Source organism: Danaus plexippus (genome assembly GCF_018135715.1).
Source record: "Danaus plexippus chromosome 3 unlocalized genomic scaffold, MEX_DaPlex mxdp_30, whole genome shotgun sequence".
Classification (NCBI taxonomy): domain Eukaryota; kingdom Metazoa; phylum Arthropoda; class Insecta; order Lepidoptera; family Nymphalidae; genus Danaus; species Danaus plexippus.
Genome location: NW_026869845.1, coordinates 1,313,390 through 1,329,420, shown reverse-complemented (window position 1 = coordinate 1,329,420; position 16,031 = coordinate 1,313,390). Strand labels below are relative to the sequence as shown.

The following is a 16,031-nucleotide window of genomic DNA, read 5'->3' as shown; positions in this document are numbered from 1 at the left end:
GTGTTGGCCAACATTCGCTTCCATATAAGAGAACCTTGGACTTGGAAGGCTTGGACATCGTGATCGATGCCTCCGGACTCATGAAGAATAGATCCAAGGTACCTGAACTTTTCCGACTTAACGGCTGGTTCAGGACCTATATGGATAGTGCAAGAGTCCGGGTTTCCGCAAGCCATGTACTCGGTCTTCGTCACATTTAGTTTAAGACCACCGTTCTCAAGCCTACCCTTCCAGAGGTTCACTCTTCGCTCTAGCGTCAACCTGCTCTCATCAATGAGCGCTATGTCATCGGCATACATCATCAGCCATGGAGGCTGGTCCTGGATGTTAGCCGAGACAGTGTCCAGCACTACATTGAACAAGAAGGGCTAAGAGCCGAGCCTTGGTGAACCCCTACTGAGATCGGAAAGGGTTTTGTATCGCCAACAGCAGTCCTAACCATTGAAACGGAATCGCGGTACATGTCTCTGATGATGTCAATATAGGCCTCAGGGATCCCTTTGAATCGCAATGCCCACCAGATACATTGACGAGGCACGCAGTCAAAGGCCTTCTGCAGATCTAGGAATGCGACATGCAGAGCTCTCCTTTTTTCCCTGTATGCCTCCATCAGAGTTCTGATGGCAAAAGTGGCGTTCAAGGTGCCCGATCCTGACTGAAATGCATATTGACATACCAAGACAGTACAGTCTCGGCGGAGCCTGAGGTCGATCATGCGCTCAAAGAGCTTCATGGTGTGACTCATGATCTTAACGCCCCTATAACTACCACAATCTTGAACACTGCCCCTGCCTTTGTATATAGGGGTAATATAACTATAACGCCACTGATGTGGCATAGTCCCAGTATTCAAGACGCGGATAAAAAGGTCCGTCAGTATGAGCACACCAAGAGAGCCCAATGATTTCCACGCTTCGGTCGGAATATCGTCAGGTCCCACCGCTTTCCGATTCCTCATGCGTCGAAGACAATTCCGAGTTTCGTCAGGTGTTATCGGGGCAATAAGTCCAAGATTAGGAGGTATTTCGGTTGGAAGACTGCACTGGTGCTGAGTATTTAGCAACTCCTTGAAGTAGCATCTCCATCTCTCCTTCACAGAGGCATGATTACACAGCAGCGTGCCTTGGGAATCTTTGACGCTAAGACATTTTGCGATATCTTGCGTCGCCTTATCCCGAGCTCGTGCCAATTTGTAAATGAGCTTCTGCCCCTCCACAGTTTCAAGTGTATCATATAATGGTAATAACCTATCACTGCGAGCTCTGGCAACAGCCCTTTTACTGGTCCGTTTCGCTGCTATGTACTCTAGTCTGTCTTCAGGAGAGTTTGATTGCTGCCACTTCTTAAAGGCAGTCTTCTTTTCACGAATCACCTCCTGCACTTCGTCATTCCACCACCATGTCTCCTTGTCAATGACCCGTCCTCCCTTAGAAAGGCCTAGAACTCGTTTACCTGCTGTTATAATTGCTGACTGGGCTCGATCCCAAACTTCCTGAGCAGTTTCGGTATTAGTCGACAGATTTTGACTCTCAACCTCTGCCCGAAAGCTGGTCTGCATCGTTCCGTTCAGCAACCACCACCTGATGCGAGGCTTACGTTTCTCGACCACTTTCTTTTTCGGGGTAACGACATAGTCCATGACAAGAAGTCGATGTTGGGCCGTCAGGCTTTCACCAGGAATGACTTTACAGTTAGTCATCTTGCCGATATGACACCGTCTGGTCAGCAGATAATCTATTTGAGTTGAGTGGGACCCGCTCTTATACGTGATAAGGTGCTGTGGAGTCTTTTGGAAGAACGTGTTCACGACGGCTAAGTCAGACGCAATACAGGTTCTGAGAATATTTTCTCCCTCTGCATTGAGGCGACCATAACCAAAACCACCGTGTACACGATCAAACGTTTCCGCAGCCCTACCTACGTGGCCATTTAGGTCCCCCCCAACTATGATTACTTCAGCAGCTTGTATAGCACGTAGAACCTCTTCAAATTGCTCCCAGAATGACTCTTTTTCGGACCCGCTACATCCAGCCTGAGGAGTATAAGCACTGATCAAGTTAGTAATCACTCCCTCGATCAGTACCCGCACCCGCATCAGGCGGTCGCAGCGACGATCGACTTCAAGAAGACCATTCCGAAGCTCTTCAGATAGCACTACCGCTACACCAGCTTTACCTGAAGGCGACCCAGTTTATATCAGCCGGTAACCCTGTCCGATGTTCCGAGACTTATTGCCCTTTCAGCGAGTTTCCTGCAGGAACGCACACTGGACCCGACCTCTCATGAGTACATCTGTGAGTTCTCTGCATCGTCCGGTTAGAGAGCCAATATTCCACGTTGCAAAGCGGAGTTTCCTTTGGGGTACTGACGTCTTTAGCCGTGCCCGTACTTGACACGGTAGCCCTTGCCCACTTATCGCAGGTGTAGGGCGATGTGCCTGCGCGTCGTTTATCGGCGACGCCCTTGCTGTACCCAGTCCATAAACTTTTCCAACCATGTGAGTGGCGGGAGTGGTTTTAACGGAGCGACTGCCGTCTGACCTCCAAAACCCCGTTTTACGGGTAAAACCAGGAAAGGAAAAGATAAAGAAGGGGGGAAAGAGGTTAGGAAGGGGAATGGGGGGAGGTACAGGACACCACCTTCATGGACTGAGGATAAAGGTATGAAAGTGGTGGCTCGAGGATCCGGGGTCGCGTACCCGTATGCCCACGGCTAAATATCGGAAAAATACTTAGTAGGACACCCTCTGGATGGGATCTATTAAATATACTATCATATGGAAATAAAGGTGTTATCTATCGGGTCATCTATCAGGCTATCTTACGGAAGTCCAGAGCAATATTTTTTTTTAACTTTGCAGTATAGAAAGAACATGATAAAAACCGTGTTACTATATATACATGGGTGCAGTCCTGTTTTCTAATTGCTTTTATTTCTATGAAATTGAAGATCTCCTTAAGGGCTGTTTCATTTCAAGGAAATGTTGACGTATCATATGTACAGTTTTAAGTTCCGCTTCGCTTTCGTTAAAATATTGTAATTTTGTCAAATTTCATATTGTCTCTACAATAATTTTAAAGATAGAAGTATTTTTTCATCGCAGATGTTCGTCTATGGTTTATTTGAGAGAAAAAGTATTTTATAGAATCTGAGATTCTTTTTGAAAAAAACTTTAAAACTTTTAAAATGCATAACAAGCTTTAAAAAAAATTTATTCTATAATAGTATTTATTGACTCTGATGTAATGAACTCTTTAACATTACACTTATTACATTTTAGTACACCAAAATTAATGTGCGAGCTAAATGTTAAAGCGTATTTATGCTCTGAGTGCCGAAACTTTACTCTTTGTCCAAGACTGTACCAACAAGCGTATTGCCAGAGATCAAAATTTAGACAAATTATTGACAAGAAAGTGACTCTAGACCATGGAAAATATGTCGTGATTTGGGGTAAACTTGTTTCATTTTTTATTTTCTACAACAAGAAAGTTAAACAAAAGTGAAATATCTGTAAATTGTTCCAGGAATATTCTTTTTAATACCTTTGAGGTACAGAGAAAGATATCTATCTTGGATTTGGGAAGTACCTACGAAACATATTAGTAATCTACTCAGGTAAATATAACTACGTAAAGTCTAGATCCATTCTGCTTCGTTTTTATAGCCTTAATTTAAGTTAATACTGCTGTTACTTAAATAGACCACAAAGATAATGTAATAAGTTATGAAATTGTATAGGGGGTTGAAGTAATAGATTTGTTTAATTCTCAGACCTCAACGCTATGAACTGTCATCGATTTTAACAATTGGAATAAGAAGTGTTGTCAATTTATTAACCGCTGCACTTGCAATCCTTTGGGTAACGTAAAGTAACAGTAGCTCTTCGTGCTTTTTGACCTAACCAACTCCAATACATTATCATTCTCTTTTGAATTGTACACCTTAATTAATCGAGAAAATAATGGTTACAGAGTTTTATACATTTATGTAATAGTAACCCAGATAAGAGTACTAGTTCCAAGCGTTATGAAAAGCGTCTGTCAAGATTACACTGTCGTTAGACCTATTATCTTAATAGGAATAAGTGTTTATCTTATCCATCTAATATTTTTATCCATCTTTATCGTATCATAGAGACGCTAACGAAACGATTCAAATGTTATAATAATATGCAATGTGGTTCTCATTTTACCTTTTAGGTTAATTGATGAAGGAGGACAGTATTAATTTAGTGATAGCAAATCCTTGAATTTTTCAGACGTATTTCCTGGTTCTGCTTTCGTTAGTTATGTGGCATTACCCTCGTTGGAAACGTTTACAAGAGACTGACAAAAGACGCAAACTCTACAAAGACCACGAATACACGTATATGGCTGAGATGGCTTTCGTACATGCAATCCTTACAATCGTTGTTAAGGAGGTATGAGATTTTTATTTACATTGTTAAAATTTGTATTGTTGTTTCAATTTCATTCGTTGCAACTAAAATTTAGTTACTATTAATCTTTCTTTCAATCGGTCAATAGCAGCTACCTGCTAACTATTGGTATAGATGTTTATAATTCATACACATTCAGGGTTATATCCACTTATGGAGTTACAGGTTATGGGATATTAAAATAAAATAGTTTTTATTAAATTTAAGGTTTTCATAGTACTAGCACTGTTAATGACGAACTTCGAAAATTACAAAACATTTATTAAACATGAGATATCAATATCAATAAAATTGTTTTTCTTTTGTTTTATGAATTCTTATACAGTCTTCGTTATTTTCTCGTATTTGGGGGTGAGTGTTAAAAAAGTTATATATTATAATTACTTATTTAAAGATTTATTAAAAAAGTGCTTATTTAATTGCTCGTTTGATTTTTCTTAAAGATTTTTAATAGTGATTCTTAAAACATTTTAGGTTTTTTTCTTTAAAAATTATTGGGAAAGCTTGAATGATTACATGGGTCCCTTTGGGAGAATGAACAACATGTTATCTTCAACTTTAGATGAAATTTGTCTGTCTGTAGTTGTAATGACAATTTTAGAGCATGTCATATTTAGGCTTTTTGATCTATTTAAAAGGTAAAAAACTGGTATTGCTTAAAAATTAATATTTGGAAAGATTTATCTAATGATAAAAACACAAAAATCTCTATTAATTTATATTGATAGAAAACAGAAAAACATTGTAATTCTGAAATTACTGAGTAGACTATTATCGCAAAACTCGACGATTTGCAAATTTACCATTTTTCGACAACAAAATTATAAAACATTTTAATATGATATCGACCAAGTACATTGTTTTTCTGTAGCTTACTAACTATTATATTTTTTTTAGTCATCAAACGGATTATTCATTTTTTTGTAAAAACGCTCCGTGTTGGGAGAGGGAATACAAACTTAAACCAATAACAGAAAACTTTTTTCATAAAGGATATCATAAACTCCGTGAGTATTAGAGATAACTTTGTGTGTTCAAGGTTCATATTTCTAATGATTAATAAAAAAACTGTCGGTAATTTTAGTGATGCAGTTTGCGCTTCTCACTTGTTATTCGATGTTATTTCCTTTGGCGTCGTTATGTATACTTATAATAAATCTTTGGGACTTGAGGTAATTATTAATTAATAATCAATGCTTCAAATGCCTACTTTTTACCATATACAGATTTTGATTTTTTTTATTGTTAAGACTACGTAGCACGTATGTAACGTTATCTTTCATGCCACTCCAATTCTTTTTAGTGTCTAATAACAAAATTTCAATGAATGATATACATATTACGCTACGTTATGGCAATTTTTTATATTGCATTCGTTAAAATTGTTTTTCAGGCAAACTGCCTACGAGCTGTTATTAACACACCGACGACCTTTACTAATAAACAATTCGGGGCCTGGATTCTGGAAAATATTATTTTTGATTACTGCTCATATCGCTCCGTACTTTAACGTAATATATATTTTTTTTATAGTTTCTGTTGTCTTTAGCTCATTTTTTATTGATGTTTAACGTTTTATCGTAAATATATTTAGTATTTACTTACTCTTTAGATAAATCATTCATAACATCGCCTTAATTTTTAAACAAGAGCAAAAAGACGTATTCTATACTCGTATTTAGATGAAATATAGATGTAGTCCTTGCCATTTATTGATAGCCTCTTGTCATTTCCGTTTTTTAATTGTTATGTTAAAATTAAATGGCGATTTAAAGAGACGAAACCTCTTAGTATTCAATGGATTCACCGTGCGGGTGCCGGCTCCATCGCCTTGCAGGGAGAGGAGCTTCAACAGTGCCTGGGACTTGCGACCCAGGTGTAGGTTACAGGGGCCCATATCTAACGCGCGTTAAACGCTCACCTCCACTGTCCAAGCTCTTCTCCTTACCTAAACAAATTTAAAAAGAACCTACTAGGGCTGCCGTCTAAGAACGCTTTAAGAATGAATTGATGTGAGTTCTGGACAGGCCCAAGTCTTTTAGTAGGTTGTAGAGAGATTTAGCCGTTATACCTCTCGCTCCCACCTCTACCGCGTTTAAATACACGACGAACCTATTGCGAGTGAGTTCACTAGTGAGCTCGAAATATTTGTTGACCTTGATGGTATGGTCTTTGGGGATGTTGGTTCCCCAAGGAACCGTAAGCTCTATCATCACAACACGCTTTAAAATCCACGAATTCATAAATATGTCTGGTCTGGATATTAAATGGGTTAAATTTCCTAAAAAATATATAACGCACAGAAAAGAATATCACTATTAGTAGGTATGAGGTACCTAACAAATTTTCTGTATAAACTATGTTCGCTTATTTGTTTATATAACTAATTGATATCTAGTAGATTAATGTTAAAGATGAGATCGATAACAACAGGCAAAGTAGGTACGTCATTATCTACTTATTCTTGCAAAAAATAAAACAGATAATGATTTAACTTGTGATGGGGCTAATGAGAACTCAGAGAATCAGTTTAAAAAGTTTTACAACCAAATCTTTTACACCCTTCTATTAGTAGTTAAAATTTATAATATTAGGGTGTTTGAGGATTTTATACTCTCTGTCGTATTATGGTTATTTCAAAGTTTTGTCGCTCTATTGATTTGCAACGCCGATCATTATAATCCGTTTTAATTATATTATATCCTTTATTTCAGATAACAGTTTTACTATTTCAATCATGGCATTTTCATAGAACATACATAAGAATCCGTAAATTCCTATACAGATCCGGTATTTTTGTAAGTATTCAAACTAAATATGAGAAAAATTGTAATTTTTTTAAATTTAGTACAAAATGTATTCTTCTCTGTATTTCTTTATATGACTCTATTCTCGAGCGCATTATATAAAAGTAAGAAAAGTTTATGACATGGACATTTTATTAAAAACGATAAACTGTTTTCAAGACAAGAAAAATATTATAATGAAAGAATTATAGAAGCTCTAAAATATCTTTTTCATAAGTCCATGTGAAAAAAAATTTATGGTATTTGTCTACTTTCCTTATTTTAATATTAGTAACGTGGATTTAAATTTATAAAATTTTATTAATATAAATGTAAATTTTGTTCTATTCACAGACTTTGCAAAAAACAATTAAATTTAGCGTAAAATTATTACAAGAATGCAGAAATATTTAAGAATATTTCCGGAGCAAACAGATCTTTAAATTATACTATTGCTCCTGTTTAAAAGAAACTCAAAAACTTAATAGCTACAAAACTGACAATATTATGTCCCTTATATTTTCAAATATAAGAGTAGGTAAAGCTTTTGTTAAAATATCTGCTAATTGTTCAGATTTTCAAACATATGTGATATGAATCAACTTTTTCTGTACTTTCTCCCTAACAAAATTAAACTTAACATCAATATGTTTCATTTTCTTATGATAAACAGAATTATTTATAAGTTTGATAGTGCTCTGGTTAACAATACATAAAGTGGTACAATTTTGACTTATAACAATTTCTTTGAAAACTGTTTTAGCCACAATAAATGCTTGGCTGCTTCACATCCAGCCATAAATTCAGCCTTAGTCGTTGATAAGGCAATACAAGATTGTTTTTGACTAGCCCAAGATATGGGACCACCATTTAACATATATATATTTATATACCCAGTTATTGGCTTTCTTGTATCTAAATCCCCAGCAAAGTCTGATTCTGAATATCCAATTAAATTTTCGTGACCAGAATACTTAATACACAAAACTTTAGTCTTTAAAATATATCTTATTATTCTTTTCAGCTGATTAACATAGTATAATCTTGGATTATTTATATATCTACTTAAGAGATTTACACCTCAATGAAGTATCTGGTCTTGATGCTGTAAATAAAAACAATAAAGAACCTATAGCTTCCCTATAGGGAAAAATACTTTGCTCATTATTAATATTCTTAGTTATTCACAAAATTTACATCAATTGTAATACCCTTACATGGATGAACTGTAGTCATATTAAGTTTGTTTATAATATGATCAATATACTGTTTTTGACTTATAAACACAAACTGATCAGTTTTAAAGCATACAAATCTATCTAAACTTAACTTTTTGATATTAAACCTTGTTTTAAATAGTTAACGATTTCATGTTACATAGTATTCGATGGATACATTATTAAGGCATCATCCGCATACAAAATTACAAATACTATATAATAATTAGTACCATTAAAATTTCCAACAAATGCATAATTATCAGCTAGTGACTGAATAAAACCAATCTTTAATAGAAAATTATTTAATAACTTATTCCAACAACGTGATGCCATATTTTAAACCATATAAAGATAATCAATTTACATATTTTATTTGTTGGTGTAAACACTCCATCTGGAACTTCCAAAAAAATATCTTTTAATTCACCATATAAAAAAACTGTTTTCACATCTAATTGTCTTAATTTCCAGTTATATTGAGCTGCATTAGACAATAATATATTTATGGACTTATCTTGTAGCAGGTGTAAATTTGTCATTGTAATCTATTGCTTTTATTTGTGTGGATCTCCGAGTAGAAACTCGAGCTTTGTATCTATCCACCTTACCATCTTTATTCATCTTTATATTAAAACCCATCTTGAAGTAATAGTTCTCTGACTTTTATTATCAGCAAAATTCCATGTCTTATTGTTTCGATTAGATTCCAGTTCTTCTTTTATTGCATCTAACCATAATTTACATTTCTGACTATTTACAGCTTCATTGTATGTCAATGGTGCATTTAACTCCATCAAATTTGCTTCATAATATTGATGTCTTCGTCGTGTCAAAGTAATATTTATGGTGTCTATATCACTAATAACAACATCTTGGAAAGGTTCATACGTCTCATCATATATATCAGTAGCAGAATGTATACTATCATCATTCTCATTGCTTTATTCGCTTGTGTTTTGGTTACTATTATTTGTTTCTATTAACTCTTCAGTTGCTTGTATATTTTCCTCATCATCACATATACAAATTTGAGATGTATTTTTATTAATTTCAGGATTCTTCTGTTCATTAAAAATGAAATTTTTTGATAATGTTATTCTTTCAGCGTCGGGATCATACATTTTCTAATTGTCATAATTATAACCAACAAGCATCAACTTAAGACTTTTACTATCAAGCTTTTTTCGCAACTTGTCTAGGACATACACTTATCCTTCGCATCCAAAAACTCAGAGTGGCCCAAAATAGGCTGCACACCACTTCACAGTTCTATATGGGTTAAATTTGGTGCTTGACTGAAAGATGTTCGATTCAATAAATAAACAGCACAATTTACTGCTTCTCACCGTCATTTACTTACTTGCATAAAGTATTGATCGAGCACTTTAAACTATTGTTCTAATATCTCCCTTTCTGAACGGCTATCTTGCTCAGGCGTGTAAGGAGCTGTGAGTTCATGAAAAATTCCCTCATTATCTAAGTTCTCTTTAAAATCTTTGTTTATATATTCACCCCCATTGTCAGTATGTATGTCAGTATTATTAAACGTAAACTATGTGAAAACATATTTTTAATTTTGGAATTATACTTCTAAAAATAGTGTAACACATCGCATATATATTTTAGAAAATACACATATCTAAAACTTTTTGCGGCATCTTTGAAAATAAAAAAGTATTTCATACCTTGAACAGATGGTACACTGAATGGTGCATACACATCACTGTAAACAACATCACCTGGTTGCAATGGTAATCGCTCTGATTTCTAAAAAGATTGACGAGCATGTTTGCCATAAGCACAGCCCTCACAAACAAATTTTTCACCGTCAGATAATTCCACACCAGTAATCACTACTGTCTAAAGTCCAATTGAAGCTTTCATCATCTTTCCAGCTACTATTAGTTACATTAAATACTAACATATTTTTGTCTTTTTAATAATTTTGTTTATTTTTGGACCTAGGCACTCGATATTCCTGCGAAAAGTGACCACGTTTTCCCCAGTTATAACATACAAATCTATGTGTTTTATTATTTGATTCATTATTCACTATCGAAAATAAATTATTTTTCTTCTTTGAGTTTTTGCTTTGCCACTAATCAAGCTGTTTCATTCTCTTCCTCCACATTCAAGCTAGCTTCTTCGTCCACCAAATGAGCTATCATATTGATTATGGTTCCTTGCTTCGGATCGAGTGACATCCAAGCCTGACGAAGAGATATATATTTTGGGCGCAATGTTCTCAATAATTTAGTTATAATTGATGTGTCACTGCTGTCCTCTCTGTTCTCTTTTCATTTTTTTACCAAGCTTAGAACTTTAGCAATGTGTTGAGCTATGCTTTCTCATGTTGACATTTTAAACTGATAAAAACGTTCATGTAACATCGTTTTAGTCATTTCAGATTTTTGTACATATATAGGCCCAAGTTTTAGTTAATATTTCTATTGCCGTTTCACGATTTTCAATAAGTACCACGTGTTTCAAATTCATAGCAGGGGTTATAAACAACATTGCCATTCCAAGAGTGCGCATGAGATGGATCAAAGATGTTATCTTGTTTATCATGCACATATACATACATGCACGTTACTGAACAACGAGTTTCCAACCAAAGAAGAATAATTATACGTAATAAACTACAACCAGAAACTGACTTGAATCGATTGAAGGAAGAAGTACATCTAGTTTTTGTGTGGTCGAGCCCAGCTGTGGTCAAGTAATTATGGATCGAACATGGGCTATCGCGACAGCGGCGAGTTTAAGTAGGCAAATAATTATTAATTTCAATAAAAAAATTAGTTTTTTTTAAGTGAAAGGTGACGAACGAGCAGACGGCCTACTTGATGGGCAGTAGTCACCGTCGCTCATATATGTGCGGATGCCATGCCAGCCTTCGACTTTGAGGAAGAGGAAGGATTGGGAATAAGGAAATGGCAGGAAAATGTGGGAACAGGGAAAGGGGAACCAGCTCTCTCACTCATCGGTCAAAAGGCAGCCATAAAAAGCTACTTCACGCTTACCTTGTGAGAGGATGGTACTTCCCCGGCCGAGACAGCCCAGAAGTGACTGACCACAGCTAGGCTCTACCATCTCAAACAAAAAGAACAAGAACAACTACGTAGACACTATTAATACAACAAATAACACAATCTAACACAGTTCACAATGAGTAATTCAATCACAAATACAAGACACTCACATACACCCACACTCGCCAACACATGCTCAGTCACAATCCCAGTTACACATCGCGACACAAACCGAAATCATAACATTAACAGTAAAAAATGATATTGAATTTTTTTTTTTAAATTATATTGAAATTGAAATTGGAACCAAACATATCACAGAAATATACAGAGGAAATATTAGATAAATTTAATATGGCCCTTACACTATATTCTTAGACGGAGCTTAATTTTTGACCTAGATAACCCAAATTAAAATAAAATATCAAACTCACCCAACTTACTAATCTACGTAAAGAAAACATACTGAATCGATTTCTCTCGGATGATTCACAAATTACAGACATAGATAAAATTAAATATGGTACAGTGTTAGATGTAGTCGCAGAAATTGGTTACAAAATAGAAAACAATATAGATAACGGGCGTTTTTAACATAAAAAGCCATAATGGTGAATAAGATTAGAAAAAGCCATTGAAAAATTAAAGCGGACTGTAGCAGACTTACACAATATATTAACAACAATAGATCCGACATAGTAGTAATAATAGAGTTCAAGCTTCATATAAAACCACAGTTCTACACACTAGACAAGAAGACAACAAAAGGAAACTAGAAGAATTTTTAGACACATCAAAACCAAAACTAGCATAAAAGGTGTACACACTAGAAAGATACAAGAAAGCACAAGAACGCAAGGATCATAATACACTATTTGCCACAAACGAAAGATTGTTTTATAGAAATTAACAAATCCAGATCAATATGAAATGTGCAGTTTCAAGATATTACATAATTGGAAATTACCGGGTATAGACAAAATTCATAATTACTGGTATAAAAAACTAACAATCCTATACAAACATTAGGTATTTGGGACATTACGGATGACAGGAAAGATGGTGTCGAGGGGTGTTCCACGGGGTTAGGTTTTACGAGCGCTTCTATGGACATTGGGTATGATTGAGTGCTAGATGGAACGAGCCTGCTAGGAGCGAAACTTTGCAGTAACTTTGCACGGGCAGAAAATATGATATTGCCTATAACAGTAACCGAAACGTCGGGAGTATGTAGCTTAGAATTATAGAAAACGCTTGGTAATGCGAAAATGTTACTTTTATAAGTGAAAAGCATTTTTCCAGCTTCCTAATAATCGTCACTCGGGATATTGGTGCACATACGGGGACAAACTAATTTATCTGGTATAAACAAGTTTGTGTGTATTTGAAACAAATCGGATATTTGAACAATTCAGTGATGCTGCTGCTGTGAGCCTACTGTGGCACCTTTCAGAACAAGTAGTCTTTTGAGGACTTAATATACTGAGACTTCAATGCCCACCATAATGATAGACTGTGTTTATTTAAGGTTGTCTTGCCGGTTCCGGCTGGTAGGGAAGCGCGGAGCTTTGCCTTGTTGCTCTCTTTTCCATCTTATAAAAAAAGCTAAAAAAGTAATGTATGTGTACGAAGTGATATGTGTCTACGACCATCTTCTCCCTACAGATCCAGATAGCGTAACTCTTTTGCAGTAGAACTTTTTACAGACTAATAAAACTATAAAGTCTAAAAAAACACTGACTTTCGACGATAAAACTCGAGGGACATAACTCGGTGCGGCAAAAGAGAATTCAACCATGTTCCCACTTTCCCATTTTCCCATTTTCTTTTCATATAAATTTAAAGTCTAGACCGAACAACAATCACATACCGGCCAGATTACCTAACTCCGGTTATCCCATTAATAAAGTTACATCTTATTAAACTGGTTCTGAAAAGTCCGAGTAGTTTAAACGTGAATGAACTTACTACCTTTCTACTTATGCGAAACGTCTCATTTCTATAACCTCCATACTCTGGAAAATTGTGAAACATTTATTGAACGGACACCTTATGGCACACGTAGAATACAATAGTCCTCCTCTCAGTGATCTACAATATGAATCGATATCGTGAAAATTTGGTCGAATACAGATGTTTTGGTATATTATATTTATGGAAAAAGGGGTAAAGAACAACTGCACTGCTACAGCTTTACTGTTGTTTAGCTTTTTATAAAGCACAAACCTGATCAAATGTGGAAATTTGCTGTCAGATTATGGCAGGTGCTGCCAAATGTGATCTCACAGCTTTTATACTACATGAAATAAGGTGTTAAAAGACGTGTTGGTAACCGGGATAAGTTTAATACCAATCTAATTAGCCTTGAACGCAGACAAAGTTGTCAGTCTCTCAGGTTTGTAGACTATACACTTAGGGTTTGTTCCCAGGAATTCGACTACTTAATTCTTCCATTCCCTTTTTACAATCGGACAACAAGCAGAGCAGTATTCCGAGTTTCGATAACGATATGCTTCTTCCTCCTTTCTCATGTGCACAGCAAGGGGTTGGAACAGTTTTCCTGCATCTTTGTTTCAAGGCAAAATTTTATAAGCTATTACCGGAATAGTGTGATAACTACTTTTGGCTTTATTTCTACCTACAACCAGGAGAAATGATAGTTGGACGCTGTTCACTTAATATTAAAAAAATAATTGACTTCTTTAACAACAACAAATAAAAGAAACCAAAGAAAACATTTTGTTTTAAAAAGGAGATATGTTGTTTATAATTGGCTTAGTTTTATATATATTTTTACAGGAAAAAGAATATCAAGAAATGGAGAGTTACTTGAGAAAGCCTAAATGTTGGCATCCTTGTAAGTTTTCAATCATATCCTTTTTTAGATGTGAATAATTGGTAATGTTAATTAAATTTGGTCGAAACATTTTTCTTCAAATAAACTGTTATATTATAAGTAGTATAACTATTTAATTTAAGATATGTTTTTCATTAAAATACAATAACAATGGTATAAACCCTAATGAATATATGGGAACAAAGAAAAAAACCAAAAGGAAGCAGCTATGCAAAGGTATATTTATTGGGACGGTGGTCTACATATACATAACTAGCTGTGCCCGCGACTCAGTTCGCGTAGAAAAAGTACCTTAATACAAAATTTCTTCATACAAGTTCACGCTGTATACGTAAACGCATGGTTAGTAAGAACGATCTAATCGTGTTTTGCTAACCATTGATAAGGCCTAGGAATAACGGGCGTAAGTATGTTGGTAATTCGTATGTACCTATAAGTTTCTCTTTAGTTTTCGGGACGATTACAGCTTGACCCGGTAAGTGGCGCTGCTATTGATATAAAACGGCTAAGCTGATTTGGTTAAAATTTCAAGTATATATGATATATATGCATAGCTGTAATATTGGATTGTCTCCTAGCGATATTTTGAAGAAAACGGTCCTGTCTAAGAGTGGTGATGCGATATCTGCCTGAATGCCGTTCAGCGACATCGCCTGTAGCACGATAACGTGACCATAACCGAGAGATTACATTTTGGTCGTTTTGCAGAGTTTCAGCAACCACGCGTTGTATAGCGCCCGCTTTCAACACGCCTACAGCTCTAATCTGCTCTTCCCTTGTCATATGTCGACGTGACATAACAATAAATGTAACACACGTTGAAATTAGGAAAATTGAAGAAAAGAAGAAAATGTGTAATCACTTTTAATTTTTCAGAACTTCACTATTTTATTGTAACATGAACTAACTCTTCAACGGCTAAATTCGAATAATCGACATTCTTGTGTTTCAAAATGAGTTTTTTTATTTTTTTGACTTTGGAAAGAAGTGGTGGAGAAGAAAATATTTTTTATATAAACTTTTTTTATACAGTAAATAGTTTTTAAGTTAAGAAGTCTTTCATGTAATATCCCTAGACAATTTTGATGTCTATATAAAGCGCCCAATCGACCCACTAAAAAACCAGCGTAATTCCTCCTCGCCACAAAAGGTGGGGGAAGCTAAGGTAACGCTTTCACCCAGCCCGCGGCCTCCCACTATGGCTACCCGATCACGAACCCAAAGCAAAATCCTCGCGCCACGGGTATAGTAACACGATAGACCTCGCGTCCAAATCCCATGGCAGAGATAGCTTTATAGCCCCTTATCGTGCGGATATCCAACATCCTTTGCGCCGCACGTAAATAGGCGATGCTCTGGTTTTTAAGCGAATTCGCCCACACCGGTGCTCCGTACAGGGCTATAGATTTCACAACATCTAGATAAAGGCGCCGGCATGACGATGTGGGCCCTCTCAGGTTCGGGAGTATAAGTGCTGTGGCTGCACCCAACAATCTCGGCCCCATTTAGTAACATTGCAAATGAAATTTTTTTAATTTTAATTTTAGAGCTCTTCAAATAGCTATGATAAGCTGCGATTGGCATTTCTTAATGAAGCTCCAACTCGTGCCACTATTTACAATTAGTTTAACGAGTTTAAGCGTGGACGTAACTATCTCAATGATGACCCGCGTGAGAAACGTACATAAACAG

General features: G+C 35.7%; 1 protein-coding gene across 7 annotated transcripts in view; it reads left to right on the top strand.

Moving 5' to 3' along the window:
- Positions 1 to 16,031, top strand: part of LOC116769771 (anoctamin-6-like) — a 59,056-nt gene that overhangs the window by 9,272 nt on the left and 33,753 nt on the right. For all 7 annotated transcript variants that reach the window (XM_061526917.1, XM_061526918.1, XM_061526916.1 and 4 more), the window contains exons 8-18: positions 3,281 to 3,453; positions 3,528 to 3,618; positions 3,775 to 3,862; positions 4,262 to 4,423; positions 4,649 to 4,792; positions 4,916 to 5,079; positions 5,339 to 5,448; positions 5,526 to 5,613; positions 5,835 to 5,952; positions 7,156 to 7,239; positions 14,282 to 14,339. In XM_061526917.1, the coding sequence (XP_061382901.1) occupies positions 3,281 to 3,453; positions 3,528 to 3,618; positions 3,775 to 3,862; positions 4,262 to 4,423; positions 4,649 to 4,792; positions 4,916 to 5,079; positions 5,339 to 5,448; positions 5,526 to 5,613; positions 5,835 to 5,952; positions 7,156 to 7,239; positions 14,282 to 14,339 (1,280 nt within the window). The remainder of the gene's footprint in view (positions 1 to 3,280; positions 3,454 to 3,527; positions 3,619 to 3,774; positions 3,863 to 4,261; positions 4,424 to 4,648; positions 4,793 to 4,915; positions 5,080 to 5,338; positions 5,449 to 5,525; positions 5,614 to 5,834; positions 5,953 to 7,155; positions 7,240 to 14,281; positions 14,340 to 16,031) is intronic.